We start from the raw sequence: 20,642 nt of genomic DNA, 5'->3' as shown, positions 1-20,642 counted from the left end.
GTGTAGGGCCCTTGATAATGAAGATCTGGACGTGCCTAGATCTGGAAGTGCCCAACCTTGGTCCTCAAGGCACACTAACAGTGCAGGTTTTAGTGATATCCAGGCTTTAGCACAGATGGTTACATCAAAATAACTCAGGTACTAACTAAGTCATCTGTGCTGAAGCCTGGATATCACTAAAACCTGGACTGTTATAGGCCCTACACACTGGTCGATCTCACTGAAAGATATGAACGATCTTGTTCATTAATGAACGAGATAACGTTCATATCTTTCAGTGTGGAGGCACCAGAGATGAACGATGCGCGGCCCCGCACTCGTTCATCGCTGGTGCCCCGTCAGCTGTGCATGCAGGCCAATATGGACGATCTCGTCCATATTTGCCTGCACTTCTATGGAGCCGTGTGACGGGGGGAGTGAAGAAACTTCACTGCCCCCAACCGCGCCGGGTCGCCCGTCGGCCGTATCCGCCGTCGGGCAGCTCGGCGGCGGATCTTTATATGTGTAGGGCCCTTTAGTGTGCCTTGAGGACCTAGGTTGGGAATGCCTGGCCTAGATAGCCAGGGGAGCAGTGTTGGATCATCTGCATTATACCACAAAGGCCTCTATCAAAACAGCATCAAATCACAAAGGAGATTTATGAGGGAAGCCACAGAGAGGCCAACTATCACTATGGGATCCGGTCTGAAGCTCGACAGTGTCTAGGTCGACCACTATAGGTCGACATGTTTTCAAGGTCGACAGGGTTTCTAGGTCGACAGGTCAAAAGGTCGACATGAGTTTTTCACATTTAAAAAAAAAACTTTTTAATACTTAACGATCCACGTGGATTACGATTGGAACGGTAACCTGTGCCGAGCGCAGGAGACAAGAATTGAGCTTTATAACCCTAATACATAACACAATGCGGAGCAAACCTGATCTGACCAAAGATTAGCAATCACCATCCCAACAGTGAAGTATGGGGGGGTGCAGCCCAGCACTAGTTGCATTACTGACTACTTATGCAAGCAGAGTGTATGTGTGTGTGTGTGTGTGTGTGTGTGTGTGTGTGTGTGTGTGTGTGTGTGTGTGTGTGTGTGTGTGTGTGTGTGTGTGTGTGTGTGTGTGTGTGTGTGTATTGTTGCTACATTCATTTTGGTACGGTACTACATTTATATATTGGTCAAACAAACATCAGCGAGTTTCCAATCACCTTGAGAAACAGTGAGATGCAATCACAACCCACTGGTTGCTGATAATTGTCCCCCCACAAATGTGTTCATATCCTTTTGTTGTGTGGACTTGCAGACTGATCTGCCATGGCCACTCCCCGGCGTTGGCCTGTGTGCCCCCGATGATACGACTCATCTTCTGCAGACCACAGTCTAGGGAGGTAAATAATGGAACATCAATAAATAAGTAAGCACACTACAATGTATTTCTAAGGATAACTAGATGCACCATCGCTTGGAGAGTGATAAAACAGAGAAAAAAGGCACCAGCCAATCAGCTCCTAACTGCCATGTCACAGGACCTGTTTGAAAAATGACAGTTAGGAGCTGATTGGCTGGTGCTTTATCACTTTTAATTTTATCACTCTCCAAGCAATGATGCATCTAGCCCTAAAGATTACTGATTATTACAGCAAACAGTTGGGTGTATACATTAAAAATGTGAAAATTCTGAGAAACATTTCCATACTTGCCTACTCTCCCGGAAGCTGCGGGAGGCTCGCGTTTTTTGGGGTAGCCCCCCGCACCCCCGGAAGAGTAGGCAGGTCTCCCGCATTTTGCTCGCAGTCTAGTAATTGCGAGCAGGATGGAGACATACCCTCCCGTATTCGCGGGTCCGTGGGGAGGGGAAGGGGTTCAAATGACGCGAATCGTGTCATTTTAGCCCCGCCCCCTTCCCGCGGACCCGCGATACGTGGCATTTTCCCGATCGGAGGGCGTGGCTTGATGATGTCACAGGCCAACCCCGCACCCCGAAGTCTCCTGCATTGTCTCCCCTCCGGGCTACTCCCGCAGAGGAGAAATTGAAAGTAGGTAAGTATGCATTTGGCCAATAAGTTTCACACATTTCAATATTGGAATTTGGTTTATAGTGTTCAAAGCATTGTCCCAACCACATCACACAGCAGAACTGATATGCTGTCATCCTCTTAGCTCTATATCAAAGGCAGAACTTGAACTGGGGGAGGGTTAAATTAGCCATGAGTAGGGGTTGCATCAGAATAGAAGCACAGCAGTCTAACTAAATGTACTCCTAAAATGTAATTGCTGAAACGTTGCGTCTCTGCGATACCAGGGTAGAGATTTCCACTCATGGGGGTCATTCCGAGTTGTTCGCTCGCAAGCTGCTTTTAGCAGCTTTGCACACACTAAGCCGCCGCCTACTGGGAGTGAATCTTAGCTTCTTAAAATTGCGAACGAAAGATTCGCAATATTGCGATAAGACATCTCTGTGCAGTTTCTGAGTAACTCGAAACTTACTCTGCCAGTGCGATCAGTTCAGTCAGTGTCGTTCCTGGTTTGACGTCACAAACACACCCAGCGTTCGCCCAGACACTCCTCCGTTTCTCCAGCCACTCCCGCGTTTTTCCCAGAAACGGTAGCGTTTTTTCACACACTCCCATAAAACGGCCAGTTTCCGCCCAGAAACACCCACTTCCTGTCAATCACATTACGATCACCAGAACAAAGAAAAAACCGTGAGTAAAATTCCTAACTGCATAGCAAATTTACTTGGCGCAGTCGCAGTGCGGACATTGCGCATGCGCACTAAGCGGAAAATCGCTGCGATGCGAAGAAATTTACCGAGCGAACAACTCGGAATGACCCCCCATGTGTAGTACATCAGTCTGATTAGACATTAGTACATTGAGTTCAATCATCCTCTTCCCTTATTTTCACTCTCATTTTTTTTATTTTGAATTTGGATGAATATGAAATGATCATTAATTACAGATGGTGTTCCTTCCTATGCTACTGTATTCTTCATGGCTTATTTCCAGTTTGCATTGTAAAATATACATTTTCTATAATACTGTATAGATCTTAACCGTGATACATGCTGCGGGGGATGCGGTTAAGATGCCGTCAGCCGTCAGAATGCCGACGCCGGAATCCCTTTAGAGTCAGGAGACTGATGCTGGAAACCCGACAGCCGGCATCTCGACCATAAGCATAGCGGGCAGGTTAGGGTCACGCGCATAGGGGATTAGTATTAGGCGCCACCCGGAGGGGGTTCAGGGGTAGGCTGTGGGGGAAGGGGAGGGTTAGGGATAGGCTGCGGGAGCGGGGGTTAGAATTAGGCACCACCGGGGAAGGGTTAGGGTTAGGCTGCGGGAGCGGGGGTTAGAAATAGGCACCACCGGGGGGAGGTTAGGTTTAGGCACTAAGGGGGGAAGGGAAGGTTAGGGTTAGGCACCGCTGGGGGTGGGGAGGTTAGAGTCAGACACTAAGGGGAGAGGTTAGGGTTAGGCTGTGGGGCGGGGTGGGTTAGCGTTAGGCACCACTGGGGGGAGGGGTAGGTTTAGGCACTAAACTGTTTTTTTCTGCTGCGCGTGTCTGGATTGCGCTGCAATGGCTTAGAGATGGCGCTCGCAATGAGGATTTAGATGACGTCTGATGGACAGATAAGGAGCTTTTGTGGGATGTAACGGGGGGAAGCCACAAAAACACAGGCATGTTGTGAATGTTTTGTGGCTGTATCGCAGATTATACATAGTTTCACTGGCCCCAGCGGTTTAGTTGCAACAGGCATTCTGGCCAATCATAGGCCAATGTGCGTCTCTTGCTGCGTCTTTATACGCAAGTGGCGGATCTGCGATGCCCGCGGTGGGCTTCTCTGTATACAAGGCAGCAGCTGTGGCATTTTTTTTTTTTTAAATACAATAATTGGGGGGGGAAATGTACAATGCAAATTTGTCATTTTTGATGTTTTCTATGTATGGATTAAGGGGTCTATTCATGAAGCAGTGATAAGTGTGGAGAAGTGAGCCAGTGGAGAAGTTGTCCATGGCAACCAATCAGCATTGAAGTAACATTTATAATTTGCATACTATACTATTGTACGGAGCAGCTGATTGGTTGCCATGGGCAACTTCTCCACAGGCTCACATCTCCACTCTTTTCTCTGCTTCATGAATAGACCCCTAAGCGCACAAAATGGCAGCCACCACGTTGTAATATAAATGGGGCAAATTAAAATGGACTGCTTACCTGAACATCTCAGAGACAGGTACTGGTTAGTCGGGCAGGTTTGGCTGAGATAATGGAAATTAATAAAACACAAATAAATACGATAGAATAGAATTTGCATGCATTTATGTTTCTACTGAAAAAATCGGGTGTGGTTCATTAGGGCGACATGAGTTAGGTCGACATACATTGGGTCGACCATGTTTGGTCGACATGGTCATTCAGTCGACATGTGCCAGGTTAACATGGAAATGGTTGACATAAGTTTTTTTACTTTTGGTGACAGGGATCCCCAATTAGTGCACCGTGTCACCTCGCATGGCTCGCAAGGTGCCTCGCTACACTCGGCACAGGTTACCGTTCCCAATTGTAGTCCACGTGAATCGTTAAGTATGTACATAAAAAATTTTGTGAAAAACTCAAGTCGACCTTTTTCCATGTGGACCTAATGACCATGTCGACCTAGTGATCATGTCAACCCAATGCATGTCGACCAATCGTGGTCGACCCAATGTATGTCGACCTAACTCATGTCGACCTAATAACCGCCACCTGAAAAAATCTGCATGGTAGTAAAAGTAGCATTGCTCTTACCTTTCCAAACTTCCTTGGATTGTGTCAGATGTTCCAGCGGTATAGAGTCCTACATTGGCGGAATTGTCACTCATGGTTACCACCTGTGTAGTCGGTTGTCTACAGATGGAGACTAACAATATGATACATGCAGGGCCTACATTCTTGTCATTGCAGTAAACTACTAGGCATGTTTTTAGCAAAATACTGTAGACATAGGTGGCCAGGGGCGCTTCAAGACAGGAAAAGGCATGCGTTGGGCCCCTTCCTCTCTAGCCTGCAGCACTGTAGCCTCTGAGTACTAGGGTCACTTTGGGACCATATTACTATCCCAGAGTCTAGTGCACATTCGCAGGTCTCCGGGAAAATGGCGTGGTGGCCATTTCCCCTGTGATTTTCTTACAGCGCATGCACGAAAACCTGGGAAAATGGCAGCCATTTCAAATTCCTGGTGACTTCTGCAGAGCTGCTACCAGCGGCGAGGGACTCTGGAGGGTAAGTATTGAAAAAAATGGGTTCAGGGTGTGCGGTGTGGGCCCCCCTGGGGGCCTGTGTGCACCGTACACACTGTATTCATTATAAATACGCCAGTGTGGGTGGCTACAGGGAGAGATTTATCCAGCAGTGTAGACAAGTGGAGAAGTTGACCATAGCAACCAACCAGATTCTACCTATCATTTTATAGAATGTACTTGGTAAATGCTACCCAAAAGCTGATTTGTTGCTTTAAAACCTATCCGCCTTTTTTTCTGTCATCTAAGTAGGCCATGTCTGTCCCGTCAGTCACATTATCCTACTATAACAGTGCTGTTGTCGCCACAAATAAATTATGATCCTGTATCGGCCATTTTGTTTGCCAGACTTACTGCTTTTGTATTGTATTTAACTATTTCCAGCAATAGAGTGGAAGATGGATTGGGCCTGGACTATTATATGACGGTGAAACCACAGGGACAAGTAATAAAGGTAACACTTACTCGGCAAATCCAAACCGTTGGCACACGTACGATGGAAAGTTACTGCTGTATCCCGTGGAGCATACCGGCAGCCATAGGTCCTCCTTCTTACGTGACATGACTTCAAGCAGCGAGTTATCCCAGAGAAAGCGCACTGTAAGAGGCACAAGAGTAGAGGTTCAGAGTCGACCAAATGTAAACCCAGCTGAAAAAAATTTCTGCACCCTATTATAAGAAGAAGAATTATTTCTAATTTTGCTGCCCAAATATAAGTATAAGGGCAGCACAGTGACACGGTAGCTAGCATGGCTACCTCACTGGTAAGTAAATTAGCTTCTTATAGTAATCGACCATAGGTTGTGTGTGTAGTTGGGAATTTAAATCCCACTGGGGCAGGTACTGATGACTATATATTCTCAGTGGCGCCAAGAGGGAAGGGGGGTACGGGTACTCTATACCTGGGCCCGGGCCTGTTAGAAGGGCCCGGTTCCTGCTGCATACCCCTTCCCCATTGTAGACAGCAGCAGCAGGGAGAGAGAGGACACGGTTGTAGCAGCAGCCTCTTTAACCCATCCCAGTACACAGCGCTGGGCAGAGAGGCAGCTGCAGAAGCAGTGTCCTCTCTCTCCCCACATGATGTGCGGTGGTGTAAGTGACCGCCCCCCCTCCAGCAGCCATCCCCGCCACCCACTGCTCCTCACCCGGCATCGCCCCCTGCTCCACACTCGGCGCCCCACCCTGTGCAGCGTGCACAGAAACTTTTTTTAAATTAAATATTTCCTAAGGAGGGGAGCTGGCCACACCTCCCTGTATTGGCCACGCCCCCTCCGAGTACCTGGGCCAGGCACAGCTGTCAACAATGCTGCATATTCTCTTATTCTCTCTAAACAGTAGCGTAACTCCCAGAGACATTGGGGGCACTGGTCGCCCACCTTCTATTTTGCCTCTGGGACCCTGGTATGAACTTATGCCCTAGGGGGTCATTCCGAGATGATCGCTCGCTAGCTACTTTTAGCAGCCATGCAAACACATAGTCGCCGCCCACGGGGGAGTGTATTTTCACTTTGCAAGTGTGCGATCACCTGTGCAGCCGAGCGGGACGAAAAAGTATTTTGCAGTTTCTGAGTAGCTCTGGACTTACTCAGCCCTTTCGATCACTTCAGACTTTTCGGTCCCGGAATTGACGTCAGACACCCGCCCTGCAAACGCTTGGACACGCCTGCGTTTTTCCAAACACTCCCTGAAAACGGTCAGTTGACAGATTCCTGTCAATCTCCTTTGCGATTGGCTGTGCGAATGGATTCTTCGTTAAATCCATCGCTCAGCAACGATCCGCTCTGTACCCATACGACGCGTCTGTGCATTGCGGTGCATACGCATGCGCAGTAGTAACATGTTCGCTGCGCTGCGAAAAAAACGGCAGCGAGCGATCAACTCGGAATGACCCCCCTAGTCTCTACAGCACTGCATAATAATAAATAATAATAATAATAATTTAGTCCATAGTAAGTCTAAGGGATACAGTTATGATAGGGAGAACAACCCTAAATCCAGGGAAAATATGTGTTTTTGGGCCTCTCCCTGTTTAAAATCCCCATTTTATTTCCCACATTCTGGGGAGCCTATTTAAGAAGGATTTCTGCGGTACATGTTCTGCCGGGTGTAGTATGGTTTGCCGGCGGTCGGGGTCCCGGCGACCAGCATACCGGCGCCGGAATCCTGACCGCCAGCATATCTACAGCTGGGCGAACGCAAATAAGCCCCTTGTGGGCTCGCTGCGCTCGCCACGCTGCGGCCACGGTGGCGCGTGTACGCTATCTATTCTCCCTCCAGGGGGTTCGTGGACCCCCAAGAGGGAGAAAAGATGTCGGTATGCCAGCAGTCGGGATTCCAGCGCCGGTATGGTGGTCGCCGGGAGCCCGGCCGCCGACAACCTGAAGACCACCTGTTCTGCCGTAGTCCTTTTAACGCTACCACCATCTCATAATGGCTAAAGCTGAGGATCAGAAGAGGAACCATTCTGATAATTTAATAATTTACTAAAGTAACTTTATTTATTTATATATATATATATATATATATATATATATATATATAAAATCATTTTTGATAGAATGTATACGATATGTCCTGAATAATAATTATTTAAAATTCCAAGGTCATTTTTATAATCAGCTATGCGGCTGTGCAATGGGGACCCCTTATGCCCCGAGCTTTGCTAATTTGTATTTGGGTAAATGGGAATCTGAAGTAATTTTCCATAATAATCCATTTTCAGAATTCATATACAGTTTTTATAGGTATATAGATGATATACTAATTATTTGGAAGGGGACTGAGGATGATTTTAATAGATTTATGCTTTATCTGAATATTAATTGTTACAGTTTAAAATTCACCTCTAATTATCAGAAGAATAAAATTGAATTTTTAGATCTAGTAATTGATTCGACAGATTGGAGTCCTGGTAAGAATATTAACACCTATACATATGTTAAGAAAGTTAATAGTAACAACTATGTACATTTTAAGAGCTGTCATCTGAAAAATTGGGTTACAAATATCCCCTATTCGCAGTTTCTGAGGGTAAAGAGAAACTGTGTAGAACAAGATAAATTTAATGAGCAAGCTGCACTTTATGAAAAAAGATTTTTAGAGAAAAAGTATCCAGCAGAATTGGTCACTAAATGTAAAGAGAAAGCAGATGGCCTTGATAGAAAGCAATTGTTAGTATACAAAGAGAGAAATAAGGAACAAAACTCAGCTTTTATGCCTTTTATTACTAAGTATAATACTAAGAGTAACGAAATTATGAAAATTCTAAAGAACCATTGGGGTGTATTGTCTCTTGATCCAATTTTGAAGGATCATTTACCTGCAGGTCCACAGGTGGTCTTTAGGAGAGCAAAATCCCTAAAGAACTCACTGGCGCCTAGTAATCTTAGTAAACTAACAGATGAGACATGGTTAGGTAAAACTCACGTAACAGGATGTTACCCATGTAATCACTGCAAAGTCTGTCCATTTATGGGCAAAGAGAGAGAGAAAATTTGGGACAGTAAAAAGTCAAAATCTTGGGAAATTCAAAGTATGATCAACTGTCAAACGACCTCAGTCATTTACCTTTTAGAATGTTCATGTGGAGCACGTTATATAGGAAAAACTAAGCGACAATTAAAGCTCCGGATACTCGAGCACACTAGAAGTATAGCCAATAAACTTAAAGACCATATTGTCCCTAGGCATTTTTTAAATTGTAACGGAGGGTCGCTGAGTAATTTTACCTTTAAAGCAATTGAGCATGTGAAACTGGATGATAGGGGGGTGATGTGTCTAAACTTTTAGGAAAAAGGGAAATGTATTGGATACATACATTAAATACTATCAGCCCTTATGGGCTTAATGAGAATTATGACATCACGCCCTTTTTGCATTAGGGCCCATTTTTGCTGGTATTGGTGACTTTAACACACTGTAGTTGGGCCATTGGCTCCTTTGTGTTCTATGTGCACTGATATTTCAGCAATGATGGTTGCTGATGTTTATTTATATATATATTTTATTTTTTGCGGTCCTTATGTAATTTTAATTAAAAAATAAAATATAAAAAAATTTAGTGATAAGGAGTAGTTTTTAGTTCCTTGCGCCTCAATATAACAGGTATGGTTCTTTAATAAACTCCGACAGTATGAAAAAATTAGGTTTGAGCCTGCTATCAAAGAATATTACTCATATAAAGGTAATCTTCTCTCATCAGCATAATGTTTGCGGTTTAAGTAAAAGTGCTTGACTGTTTTCATGAGGTGCGTCAATTACCAATCAGAGTACCCTTGTCAATTGAGATGGTTTTATATAGTGTGTATATTAGCACGATGTTTATAATAAACTTAGCCATTTGGTTTTAATATGTATTATGATACTGTATCTATAACTTGTTTTAGTGTTGTGTATAAATGTTGTTTACGCTGCTGTTATTGTAGATTTTTAACTATGTATGTATATTGCATCAATTATGCGGCTTGGATATAAATTGTGTGTTGTAATGGTGCTAGCCACACACCCTGACGAAGTCCCGTGACGAAACGCGTTGGACGTTACCAGCAGGACTTGTGACGTGGATCCAGTGCCCAGATGAGCGGCATGTGAGGTCCGTTTGTAGTCCGTCCGGCTGGATGTCCAGAGCGGCTGTTGGTATCCCTAGAGCAACGTTATACATCAGTGTATGCCATCCGGAGGCTACACGAGCTGTCTACACTGCGCTGGTTACCTTTTACTTTCAATGTATGTGAGTGAATACTTTGCCAGTAAATTACTTTTGATGATTACACTCACCATTGCGCCCTCCATTGTTTTCTTTTTCATGTGTATATATATATATATATATATATATATATATATATATATATAGTTATTTATATCTATATTTACAGTATATTATTATTTTTTAATTTTCCATGAAATGAGAACTGGAACCCAAGTCTGGGCTTTAGTTCCAGTGGGCTTGTGCAGAAGGCCCCTAGACTGGCTGGTACAGCGGCATGATCCCTCTTACAGCTGCCAGCCATTATGTGTGGGGAGCTGAGCCTCGGACCGCTGCCCTGGCAAACAAGTATTCTCTATCTCCACATAATGCTAAATAGACTCCCCAGTCCCCGGTTTCTGTGTCCCAGCAAAGATGATAACAGTCACATTACCACATCCAGCCTCATCGCCTCCTTTAGAACACTCAGCCACTCCATTGCACCGAGTCATGTTGGAGAAACAGTGTTCTCGTGGGATGCCGTTGGAAGATGATCCATTGAACGCATTTAATTTGTCTGAGAAACAGAAGAGGACATAGCTGTGTCAGAGCAGAGGTGCAGTAAGACAATGATCACTTACAGTCACCTACAATAGGTATGCTGTGTGTACTGCAACAATCACCGCAACAGGCATCCACCTGGTGAACACCATACATTCCCCCCACATGATACTGTAAGTCTATGCTATTCATTCAGTACTCCAGGACAGTATTACTCCTGCGGAATATCCGGGGACAGAAGCAATTGGAATCAGTGTGTTATCTTTTTCCCTTAGATACACTACAAATACCTCACAATGAGTTACGTGAATAATATATCTGGATATCAGGATCAGTATACAGTACAAGCAAACTGAGACTTGTACACTATGAGGATTAAGGTAATTTACATTTACACAGCAAAAATTCCAGGCAGACTTGGATGAAGTCCCTCACAGCCTGCTGCTCGCAGGCTTCTACATTTTACCCGTAGTCAGGGTCGGACTGGCCCACAGGGGTACCAGGGAAACCACTGGTAGGCCTCACTGCCTGAGTGCCCACTCCTTCCTCTAGGGATCAGGTTCCAGATTCTGCACTTGTATTATACATGGTAGATATGTTGCATTACACTACTCTAGACTATTGTGTATTTCAAGCCTCTGCAGAGGCTGGCCACACCTCCTTTGTTGGCCGGCCCACCCTTAAGTATGGGCCCCTATCACTGCACTCCCCCGGTGGGCCCTACATGCTCCAGTCTGGCACTGCCCGTAGTATAAATACAGCCACCCAGAATCATGACCAGACATAGGTGTCTATTTACTAAGCCTTGGATGGAGATAAAGTACCAGCCAATCAGCTCCTAACTGCCATGTCACAGGCTGGGTTTGAAAAATGACAGGAGCTGATTGGCTGGTACTTTACCTCCGTCCACTTTATCTCCACTTAGTAAATAGACCCCATAGGCACAGGCTTACAGGCCTTAGTACTAGTTGTAATAATGGCCAGAAGATGGCCCAAGGGACTCACATGCAGTGATCAGACCCAGCCCAATGAGGACGACAATGAAGATTATGAAGATAAAAACGGTGGTCCAACGTCTGGAAAACCAGGAAAACGGCAACTTGTGCGAAGCTGAAAGCAGACAAACTTACAGTGATCACAATTATCATTTGCTTTAAAATTAGGCATCAAATTCAACAAGTGAGGCACCAAATTTAAGATACACATGGCATAGAAGAAAGTCAGTATATGAATGGGATTACATTTCCTGTTCTCAGATAGTAAAATCCAAAACAATGTCTAGCTATTTTTGTCCCTTGACTAAATAGAGATGTACTAAGCTTTGGAGAGTGATAAAGTGGAGAGAGATACCAACCAATCAGCTAGTAACTGCCATGTTATAGGCTGTGTTTGAAAGATGACAGGAGCTGATTGGTTTGTTCTTTATCTCTCTCCACTTTATCACTCTAGAAGGTTTAGTACAGTACATCTGCCCCTTTAAATATTACCAAATATACCCTTGTAAGACTGGGGTTCCTCAAGGCACACCTGCAGTCCACGTTCTAACAGTCCAGGTTTTAAGGATAGCCATACCAGTGGTGAAACTTGGTGTGAGTGGTGGGACCAGGTGCAAAAATATAATTTAGGACCCCCTCCTCCACCCCAACCCAAGTTCACAATATGCCACACAGCAATGGGTGACAGGGAGAGGCAGATGGTGACAGTGTAAAGCAGGAGAAGACAGAGGGTGACATGGGGAAGCAGTGGGTGACAGGGAGAGGGTGACTCATAGGGAGTGGGTGACAGGGGTACAAGCACAATGTTCTGCATGATGCAGAGTACAGGGTGCATGTACCTTGGTGGGGGCAGGATCACAGCGGGCTCTGCTCTGTGTGTGACAGGGCCCCCACCCCTGGTGCTTTCCTCAGTTTGGTATCAGTCAGGCAGACTCGGACAGGGCCAGTTACACCGGCTGTGAGCTGCCTTTATTTCACAGACAGCCGTGAATCAGACTAAATGTGCAGCTGGCTGTTAATTAGAGGCAGTATATGGCTGTGATCATCAGTGCTGATAGGTGACAGGACTCCTCTATCATTCCAGCACACACAAGGTCAGCCCCGCCTCCCTAAGGTAAGGGGCAGGTCCCTCAGACAGTGGCCCACCTTGCTCTCTGCACTGGGCCATTCATCTGACGTTGCTCAAAATGGACTGCGGGGGGGGGGGGATAAATCATTGCTGGTCTGGGCAGCAATGGGCCCCTTAGTCATGTGGGGCCCCGGTGCAATGCACATGCTGCACCAATGGTAGTTCCGCCTCTGAGCCTTACTCCGTTATTTTGATATAGCCATCTTTGCTCCAGCACGGATACCACTAATACCTGGACTTACAGTGTGCATTGAGGACTGAGGTTGGGAAACACTGCTGTGGAAGTGGTCTTTATTTGATATATGGTGTAAGTAATAGATATGTTGCTGTTGTGACGGAGTAGAAAATTATATAATCTTACACGGATAACTTCCAGATGTAACATGTGCAGAGAGAGTTAGATTTGAGTGGGGTGTATTCAAACTGAAATCTAAATTGCAGTGTAAAAATAAAGCAGCCAGTATTTACCCTTCACAGAAACAAAATAACCCACCCAAATCTAACTCTCTCTGCACATGTTACATCTGCCCCACCTGCAGTGCACATGGTTTTGCCCATTAGAGGAAAATGTTCTTTTGCAATCAACCTTGAATTAGGCCCATGGTTGGTACATCTGTGTCTTAGCATAAGCTGTAAAATAAACCTGTCCATAAGACCCAGCGCATTGCATCACTACTTCCAGGACATAATCTAGGTTACATTCTCCCCCAGCCACCTTCATCACCTCCTCTGTTTCTTCTGCCACAATTTGCAAATCGTTACCCGTTTCTATGATATGCCCATTTCTTCAAAACCCAGCGTGCCAAGGGTCATTATTTACACCACAATTTACACTGCTGTCACTACAGTACACAATAAGTGTTTGCATATTTGCGGACTAAAGATAATACTCACGTGGCCTCTCAATAACATAAGGTGGGGGCGGAGGACCTGGCTGGATGGTATATGGCTGGTAAGATATGCCATGGCCGCCTGGCGGAGGGTAAGCGGGATATGCTGGATATGGCGTACTGGTGTAGGGCTGTTGAATAAAAGAATTAATAAGATCTTTAGAACTAGGGAAGATTTTCCAAGACCTTGTGGCGGGATGTACTGGAGTCCGAGATCGCTAGATGTGTAATATATATATTATATAAAATGGAGCTTGATCAAAAAATCTGATACAATTATTGAAATGTAAATTCTATCCATCCTTACATCATTGTAACAAATATAAGTATTGACCAATGACTCTCTGATTACAATAAAAGCCATTTAAAACGTTAACCAAATCAGTTCATATGGCATACAGGGGGTCATTCCGAGTTGATCGCTCGCTAGCAGTTTTTAGCAGCCGTGCAAATGCTATGCCGCTGTGAGTGTATTTTAGCTTAGCAGAAGGGCGAACGAAAGGATCGCAGAGCGGCGGCAAAGTTTTTTCGTGCAGTTTCAGAGTAGCTCAAAACCTACTCAACGCTTGCGATGACTGCAGACTGTTCAGTTGCTGTTTTGATGTCACAAACACGCCCTGCGTTCGCCTAGCCACGCCTGCGTTTTTCCTGGCACGCCTGCGGTTTTCCCAACACTCCCTGAAAACGGTCAACTGACACCCAGAAACGCCCACTTCATGTCAATCACTCTGCGGCCAGCAGTGCGACTGAAATGTTTTGCAAGACCCTATGTGAAACTACATCAATCGTTGTATTAGTACGTCGCGCGTGCGCATTGCGCTGCATACGCATGCGCAGAAGTGCCTTTTTTTGCCTCATCGCTGCACAGCGAACGAATGCAGCTAGCGATCAACTCGGAATGACCACCAAAGTACAGTAAAGGAAAATAAAAGAATACAGCCGCTGCCTTGATGTCACAGTGTGGTAATAAGTAATAGTCCGCACGCACACAGGGACTGTATAATGAGCACCATTGATGGAGAGAGAGGGGGATAGAGATGAATGACTGGTAATTTTCTTTTTGTACTGCAAAGTAAATCATTTCATTATTTGTAAAAAGCAATTATATCGACCTAAAAGAAAGCCGAGAACTTGCACAATGTATTCTGAAAAATCCCCAGCGACCATACAGGGGTGTGTGACATTTATATGGAACCTGTAATACTATCATTTTTATATAATTAAATAACCCAGCATAAATAATAGAACAGCAACTGTTATTCTACTATTGCAATCTGTAACCACAAGAATAATGAAGTACTACATTGTGGTTCAAAAATGCTGTGATTACAAATGAAAAATAGCAACAAACAGAGTGGAAATGTCTGCGTGGATGGAAATGACACTTATTAGATAGGGAATATTTGGAAGTTACTAATTTTAGTGTCCATTGTCGACCCATTGGCTACTGAATACATTAATCCTAATGAAGGTTGATTTTCTATTGCATGCAGTATATCTTGTGGACACAGGGGGTCAGCATTACTCCACATTACAATGGGATGCCTTATCTTATCTATAGTAGAATTTTCTTTCCACAACCCAACTGTTAGGGCTAAAACACACTACCCGGCTTTTGCCGACCGGGAAAAAGCCGGACGGCTTTTTCCCGTGCCGGCATTGTAGTTAACAGTGTGAGGGGTAGGGTCCCTTCACACTGCACGGCCCCGGGTTGCAGCCGGGTCTCACCACTGGAAGGTCGTCTTTGCAGCCAGTGAACCGTGTGTGTGAAGGGGAGCTTTCACACACAACGGTTTTTTTCCAAGCCGTGTCTGATGCTGCACATGCGCACAGCATCACACACGGCTCAAAGCCGTCCTGTGTGACAGACGTCCTGTGTGACAGACAGAGAAACCGGCCAGTGTGTTACAGCCCTTAGGGCTGTAACACACACTCCGTTTTTTCCCGGATGGCAAAAAGCCGGACAAACTTTGTCCGGCTTTTTGCCATCCGGGAGAAACCGGCAGTGTCTGTCACACAGGACGGCTTTGAGCCGTGTGTGATGCTGTGCGCAGCATCAGACACGGCTTCAGAAAAACCGTTGTGTGTGAAAGCTCCCCTTCACACACATGGTTTACTGGCTGCAAAGACGGCCCGGCGGCCGCCCGGCCGCCGGACCTTCCAGTGGTGAGACCCGGCTGCAACCCGGCAGCCGGGGCCGTGCAGTGTGAAGGGACCCTACCCCTCACACTGTTAACTACAATGCCGGCACGGGAAAAAGCCGTCTGGCTTTTTCCCGGCCGGCAAAAGCCGGGTAGTGTGTTTTAGCCCTTAGGAAGCTATAATAAGCCAAATACTCTAGCTGCACAGAGCACTAGAGGTAAAATCTGGATCCTTGCATGCATGTACCTAGCCCAAATACAATATGTACAGTACTTCCCACAAGGTACATTTATTTATAACATAGGAACTAATTTAACGATCATGCTATTAAAGTGTTATTGTCTATTAAAATTAAGCACGATATAATGATTGGCTTTGGCAGTACTTTAAATATGATAATCATCGTATTTGTTCTTTACAATAGTTTGTACAATATAATATACTAGTGATGCAACATATGCACAGTTATACTTTATACGTATCATTACTGGGAGGAATCTTATATTAGGGCAATAATGTTTAAAAATAATAACACTTAAAATTACATATTTCATTTAAAAATAATAGCATTTAAAATTATGCGGACAACAATATTGTATGTAAATCGGTGCCATATTAATTAATGAATTAAATAATTGTAGAAGCACTACAAGAGTCAGCATGGATGTACTTGTATCCTTAATTAATATGGCCTCTATTGACATAAAAATATTATTGCCTTCATAATATAAAATGTTTTTGTTTTTTTTAAATATATTATTGCCCTAATAATGAATGAATGTAATAATTATGGCCCATCAAGATATTTATTATTTTCTGGGACCAGGGCCAGATTAAGCCATCGAGGGCCTGGGGCACTTAACATAAGGGGGTCTGAAAGGGGGGCCCTCCCCTCTTGTCAGCACCACCCACCTGGCTGTGCGTGCATCCTTCCCCCAACTTCCATGATTCAGCAGCTGCGCAGGTCCTACCTGCATTCCTGCAGGCCGTCAAGAGACGATAAGGTCCCAGGTACTGGATGGAGCAAGCAGCTCATCTCCCCCGTGTCTCTCGTCCTAACCCCCACTGTCTCTCAGCCTCATCCCTCCCTGTGTCTCTCACTCAGCCTCATCCCCTTGTGTCTATCACCCTCATCCCCACCCCCTGTGTCTCTCAGCCTCATCCCCACCCCCTGTGTCTCTCAGCCTCATCCTCACCCCCTGTCTCTCATCCTCACCCCCTGTGTCTCTCAGCCTCATCCCCACCCTCTGTGTCTCTCTGCCTCATCCCCACCCTTTGTGTCTCTCTGCCTCATCCTCACCCCCTGTGTCTCTCTGCCTCATCCTCACACCCTGTGTCTCTCAGCCTCATCCTCACCCCGTGTCTCTCAGCCTCATCCTCACCCCCTGTGTTTCTCAGCCTCATCCTCACCCCCTGTGTCTCTCTGCCTCATCCTCACCCCCTGTGTCTCTCTGCCTCATCCTCACCCCCTGTGTCTCTCTGCCTCATCCTCACCCCCGTGTCTATCTGCCTCATCCTCACCCCCTGTGTCTCTCAGCCTCCTCCTCACCCCCTGTGTCTCTCTGCCTCATCCTCACCCCCTGTGTCTCTCAGCCTCATCCCCACCCTCTGTGTCTCTCTGCCTCATCCTCACCCCCTGTGTCTCTCAGCCTCATCCCCACCCTCTGTGTCTCTCTGCCTCATCCTCACCCCCTGTGTCTCTCTGTCTCATCCTCAACCCCTGTGTCTCTCTGCCTCATCCCCACCTCCTGTGTCTTTCAGCCTCATCCTCAACCCCTGTGTCTTTCAGCCTCATCCTCACCCCGTGTCTCTCAGCCTCATCCTCACCCCCTGTGTCTCTCTGCCTCATACTCACCCCCTGTGTCTCTCTGCCTCATACTCACCCCTGTGTCTCTCAGACTCATCCCCTGTGTCTCTCAGCCTCATCATCACCCTCTGTCTCTTTGCCTCATCCTCACCCTCTGTGTCTCTCATCCTCACCCTCTGTGTCTCTCTCTGCCTCATCCTCACCCCTGTGTCTCTCAGCCTCATCCCCACCCCCTGTGTCTCTCAGCCTCATCCTCACCCTCTATGTCTATCTGCCTCATCCTCACACCCTGTGTCTCTCAGCCTCATCCTCACCCCCTGTGTCTCTCATCCTCAGTATCTTTCAACCTCACCCGTCTTTGTCTCTCAGCCTCTCTGTATCTCTTAGACTAAATCCCCCCTCCATGTATCTCAACCCCAAACACCCCCCTCACCTCTCCGCTCCTCAGACCATCGGCACGCTAGTGGGCACTTGTGAAGGCTGACTCCGTCCTCAATCAGAGTCACTCCTCTACCCCCTCTCCTGTCTAGTCTTTCTCCTTTTTCCACTTCCTCTTTTGTCCTGGCCACAACAGGCTTATTGTGTGAGCCATGAGGAAGAGGATGATACCTGATATATGGTGACCAAAGATGCGGGCTCTAAGGGGGACATGCAGCAGCGCTGTAGATGGGCAACAATGTCCTCCTCAGGAGATGCGGTCAAGATCCCGCTGGACGGAATCCCAGCACAATCACGACATATATTCTCCCTCTGTCCTCAGCACCTGGCCCACAGCCCTGCGGTGCTGCTGAGACTCAGAGAGATGCTTCTGGTGGCAGAGCTGAGTCGGAGTAACTCTGAGCAGGTGGGCCCCCTGAGAGAGGAAGGCCCGGGGGTGCTCCCCATCCCACTCCCCTTAATCTGGGTCTGTTTGGGACCCCTTACTTAAGTATTGTATTACATAGTGACAAAGACAAAGTAATATATATTTTTGAAGTGGTTTTTTAACTGTTCTGCCTGAAGAGATAGCATAAAATGCATGCAGTCTGAGCAATCTCAAGAGCCAGGGGTACTTTTTCTGGCACATTACATCTGACGATTTGTTAGTTTGAGAATACAATAATTGGGATGGCAGCTTGTATCCAGTGGAGATTGGAGAGCGATTGTGGTGGATTTCTGTCGGCTGCCTCTAGTCTAATTCTGTTATGTACGGCAACATGAAATGTGCGCGCCGACTCTGGAATATCGCAGGCTATTACATTACCCCCTAGGTATCATTATATAAAATCTACTATATAAATAATAGCCACAGTAGATTCTGATTGGTTGCTATGGGGAACATTCCTTTTTTTAGAAGGTTTGATTAGTTGGCAGTGAATCCTTCATCCGACCGAATCTGTGCAGCAACTGACGCTCTTTACTGCAGCGAAACCTCACACAAAAGTGTTTGCTACCCCATAGGGTAGTGAGCACTTTTGTGTGAGTCGGGCATTCGACCAGCCGGGCGAAGGATGCGGGACGGGGTGCCGTTGCCACCACTTAAACGCTGCATCAATAACAATTTGCACCCTTCTCTCAGAATTAAATTCCCCCCAACAGCAATTTGCACCTTTCTCTCAGAATTAAATTCCCCCCAACAGCAATTTGCACCCTTCTCTCAGAATTAAATTCCTTCCAACAGCAATTTGCACCCTTCTCTCAGAATTAAATTCCCCCCAACAGCAATTTGCACCCTTCTCCCAGAATTAAATCCCCCCCCCCCCCACTAAGAGATAGAAAGAGAAATAGAAGGTTCAAAGATGACAAAGACAGACGCATTGCACCAGTGGTAAAACATTGTGTTCCCAGCTACATATAGCTTGTGCACACTCATAGGTCTCTCAGTGCTTGGCCACAGGTGACTTAATTAGCACCTTAGTCAATTTGATTTAACCATCTGTGCTTAGCCAAGGATATACCTAAAACCTGGACTGTTGGGGTGCCTTGAGGACCACATTTGGGAACCTCTGCTGTAGCGTCTTTCTCTCCACACAATGGGGGTAATTCAGACCTGATCGCAGCAGCAAATTTGTTAGCAGTTGGGAAAAACCATGTGCACTGCAAGGGGGTAGTAGCGGATCTTACTACAGGCACGCAGGATTTTTGCCCAGGGCGCCGCTGCCGTGGCAAGATCCGCTACTGGTGCTCCCCGATGCTCGGTAGATGCGGTGCTGTGAGGTGCGCGATGAAGTCATCGCGCACCACATTGCATTGTGGGAGCGGCACATAGACACTAGGGGTCATAATTGACCTCTACTGTTTATGCGGTGCTATGGGAGAGACGACATGACGTCTCTCCCATAGATCAGAGGAGCGGCGCCGGCGGCCGGAGACGGAGGGCAGCAGCGGTCGGTAAGCAGGAGCGGGGATTGTAAGTATTCATTTTTAAAAAAAAATTTAAGCGGCGCAACTAGGGGACACAACTCTACAGGGGGCACAGTACTGGGGGCACGGCGCAACTAGGGGGCACAGTACTGGGGGCACGGCGCAACTATGGGGCACAACTCTACAGGGGGCATAACTGACCACACCCCTTCTCCATGAAGCCACGCCCCTATTTTTCACCTGGGGCGCCACAAAGTCTAGATCCGGCCCTGCAGGGGGGCAGATATAACATGTGCAGAGAGAGTTAGATTTGGGTGGGGTGTGTTCAATCTGAAATCTAAATTGCAGTGTAAAAATAAAGCAGCCAGTATTTACCCTGCACAGAAACAATATAACCCACCCAAATCTAACTCTCTCTGTACATGTTATATCTGCCCCACCTGCAGTGCACATGGTTTTGCGAAACTGCTAACAAATTTGCTGCTGTGATCAACTTAGAATGAATTAGGCCCAATGACTCTGGGGGTCATTCTGAGTTGATCGCTCGCTGCTGATTTTCGCAGCGCAGTGATCAGGTAAAAAAATGGCAAAACTGCACATTCGTATGCACCGCAATGCGCACGCACGTCATATGGGTACAAAGAGCATCGTTGCTGTGCACTGCTTCTAGCGACAATTCCATTCGCACAGCCGATCGCAAGGAGATTGACAGGAAGAGGGCGTTTATGGGTGTCAAGTCAATTGACCGTTTTCTGGGAGTGGTAGGGAAAACGCAGGCGTGTCCAAGCGTTTGCAGGGCGGGTATCTGACGTCAATTCCGGG

General features: G+C 46.3%; 1 protein-coding gene across 1 annotated transcript in view; it reads right to left on the bottom strand.

Annotated features, from left to right (window-relative positions):
• TMPRSS13 (transmembrane serine protease 13) overlaps positions 1–20,642 on the bottom strand; it is a 63,711-nt gene that overhangs the window by 22,172 nt on the left and 20,897 nt on the right. Inside the window, exons 2-8 of the mRNA XM_063943602.1 lie at positions 13,533–13,659; positions 11,520–11,624; positions 10,408–10,530; positions 5,735–5,867; positions 4,779–4,877; positions 4,206–4,249; positions 1,196–1,367 (exon numbers count right to left, since the gene is read on the bottom strand). Coding sequence (XP_063799672.1) covers positions 1,196–1,367; positions 4,206–4,249; positions 4,779–4,877; positions 5,735–5,867; positions 10,408–10,530; positions 11,520–11,624; positions 13,533–13,659 — 803 coding nt within the window. The remainder of the gene's footprint in view (positions 1–1,195; positions 1,368–4,205; positions 4,250–4,778; positions 4,878–5,734; positions 5,868–10,407; positions 10,531–11,519; positions 11,625–13,532; positions 13,660–20,642) is intronic.

Source organism: Pseudophryne corroboree, chromosome 10 (genome assembly GCF_028390025.1).
Source record: "Pseudophryne corroboree isolate aPseCor3 chromosome 10, aPseCor3.hap2, whole genome shotgun sequence".
Classification (NCBI taxonomy): domain Eukaryota; kingdom Metazoa; phylum Chordata; class Amphibia; order Anura; family Myobatrachidae; genus Pseudophryne; species Pseudophryne corroboree.
Note: the sequence above shows the minus strand (reverse complement) of the source record. Positions and strands in the feature narration are given on the sequence as shown.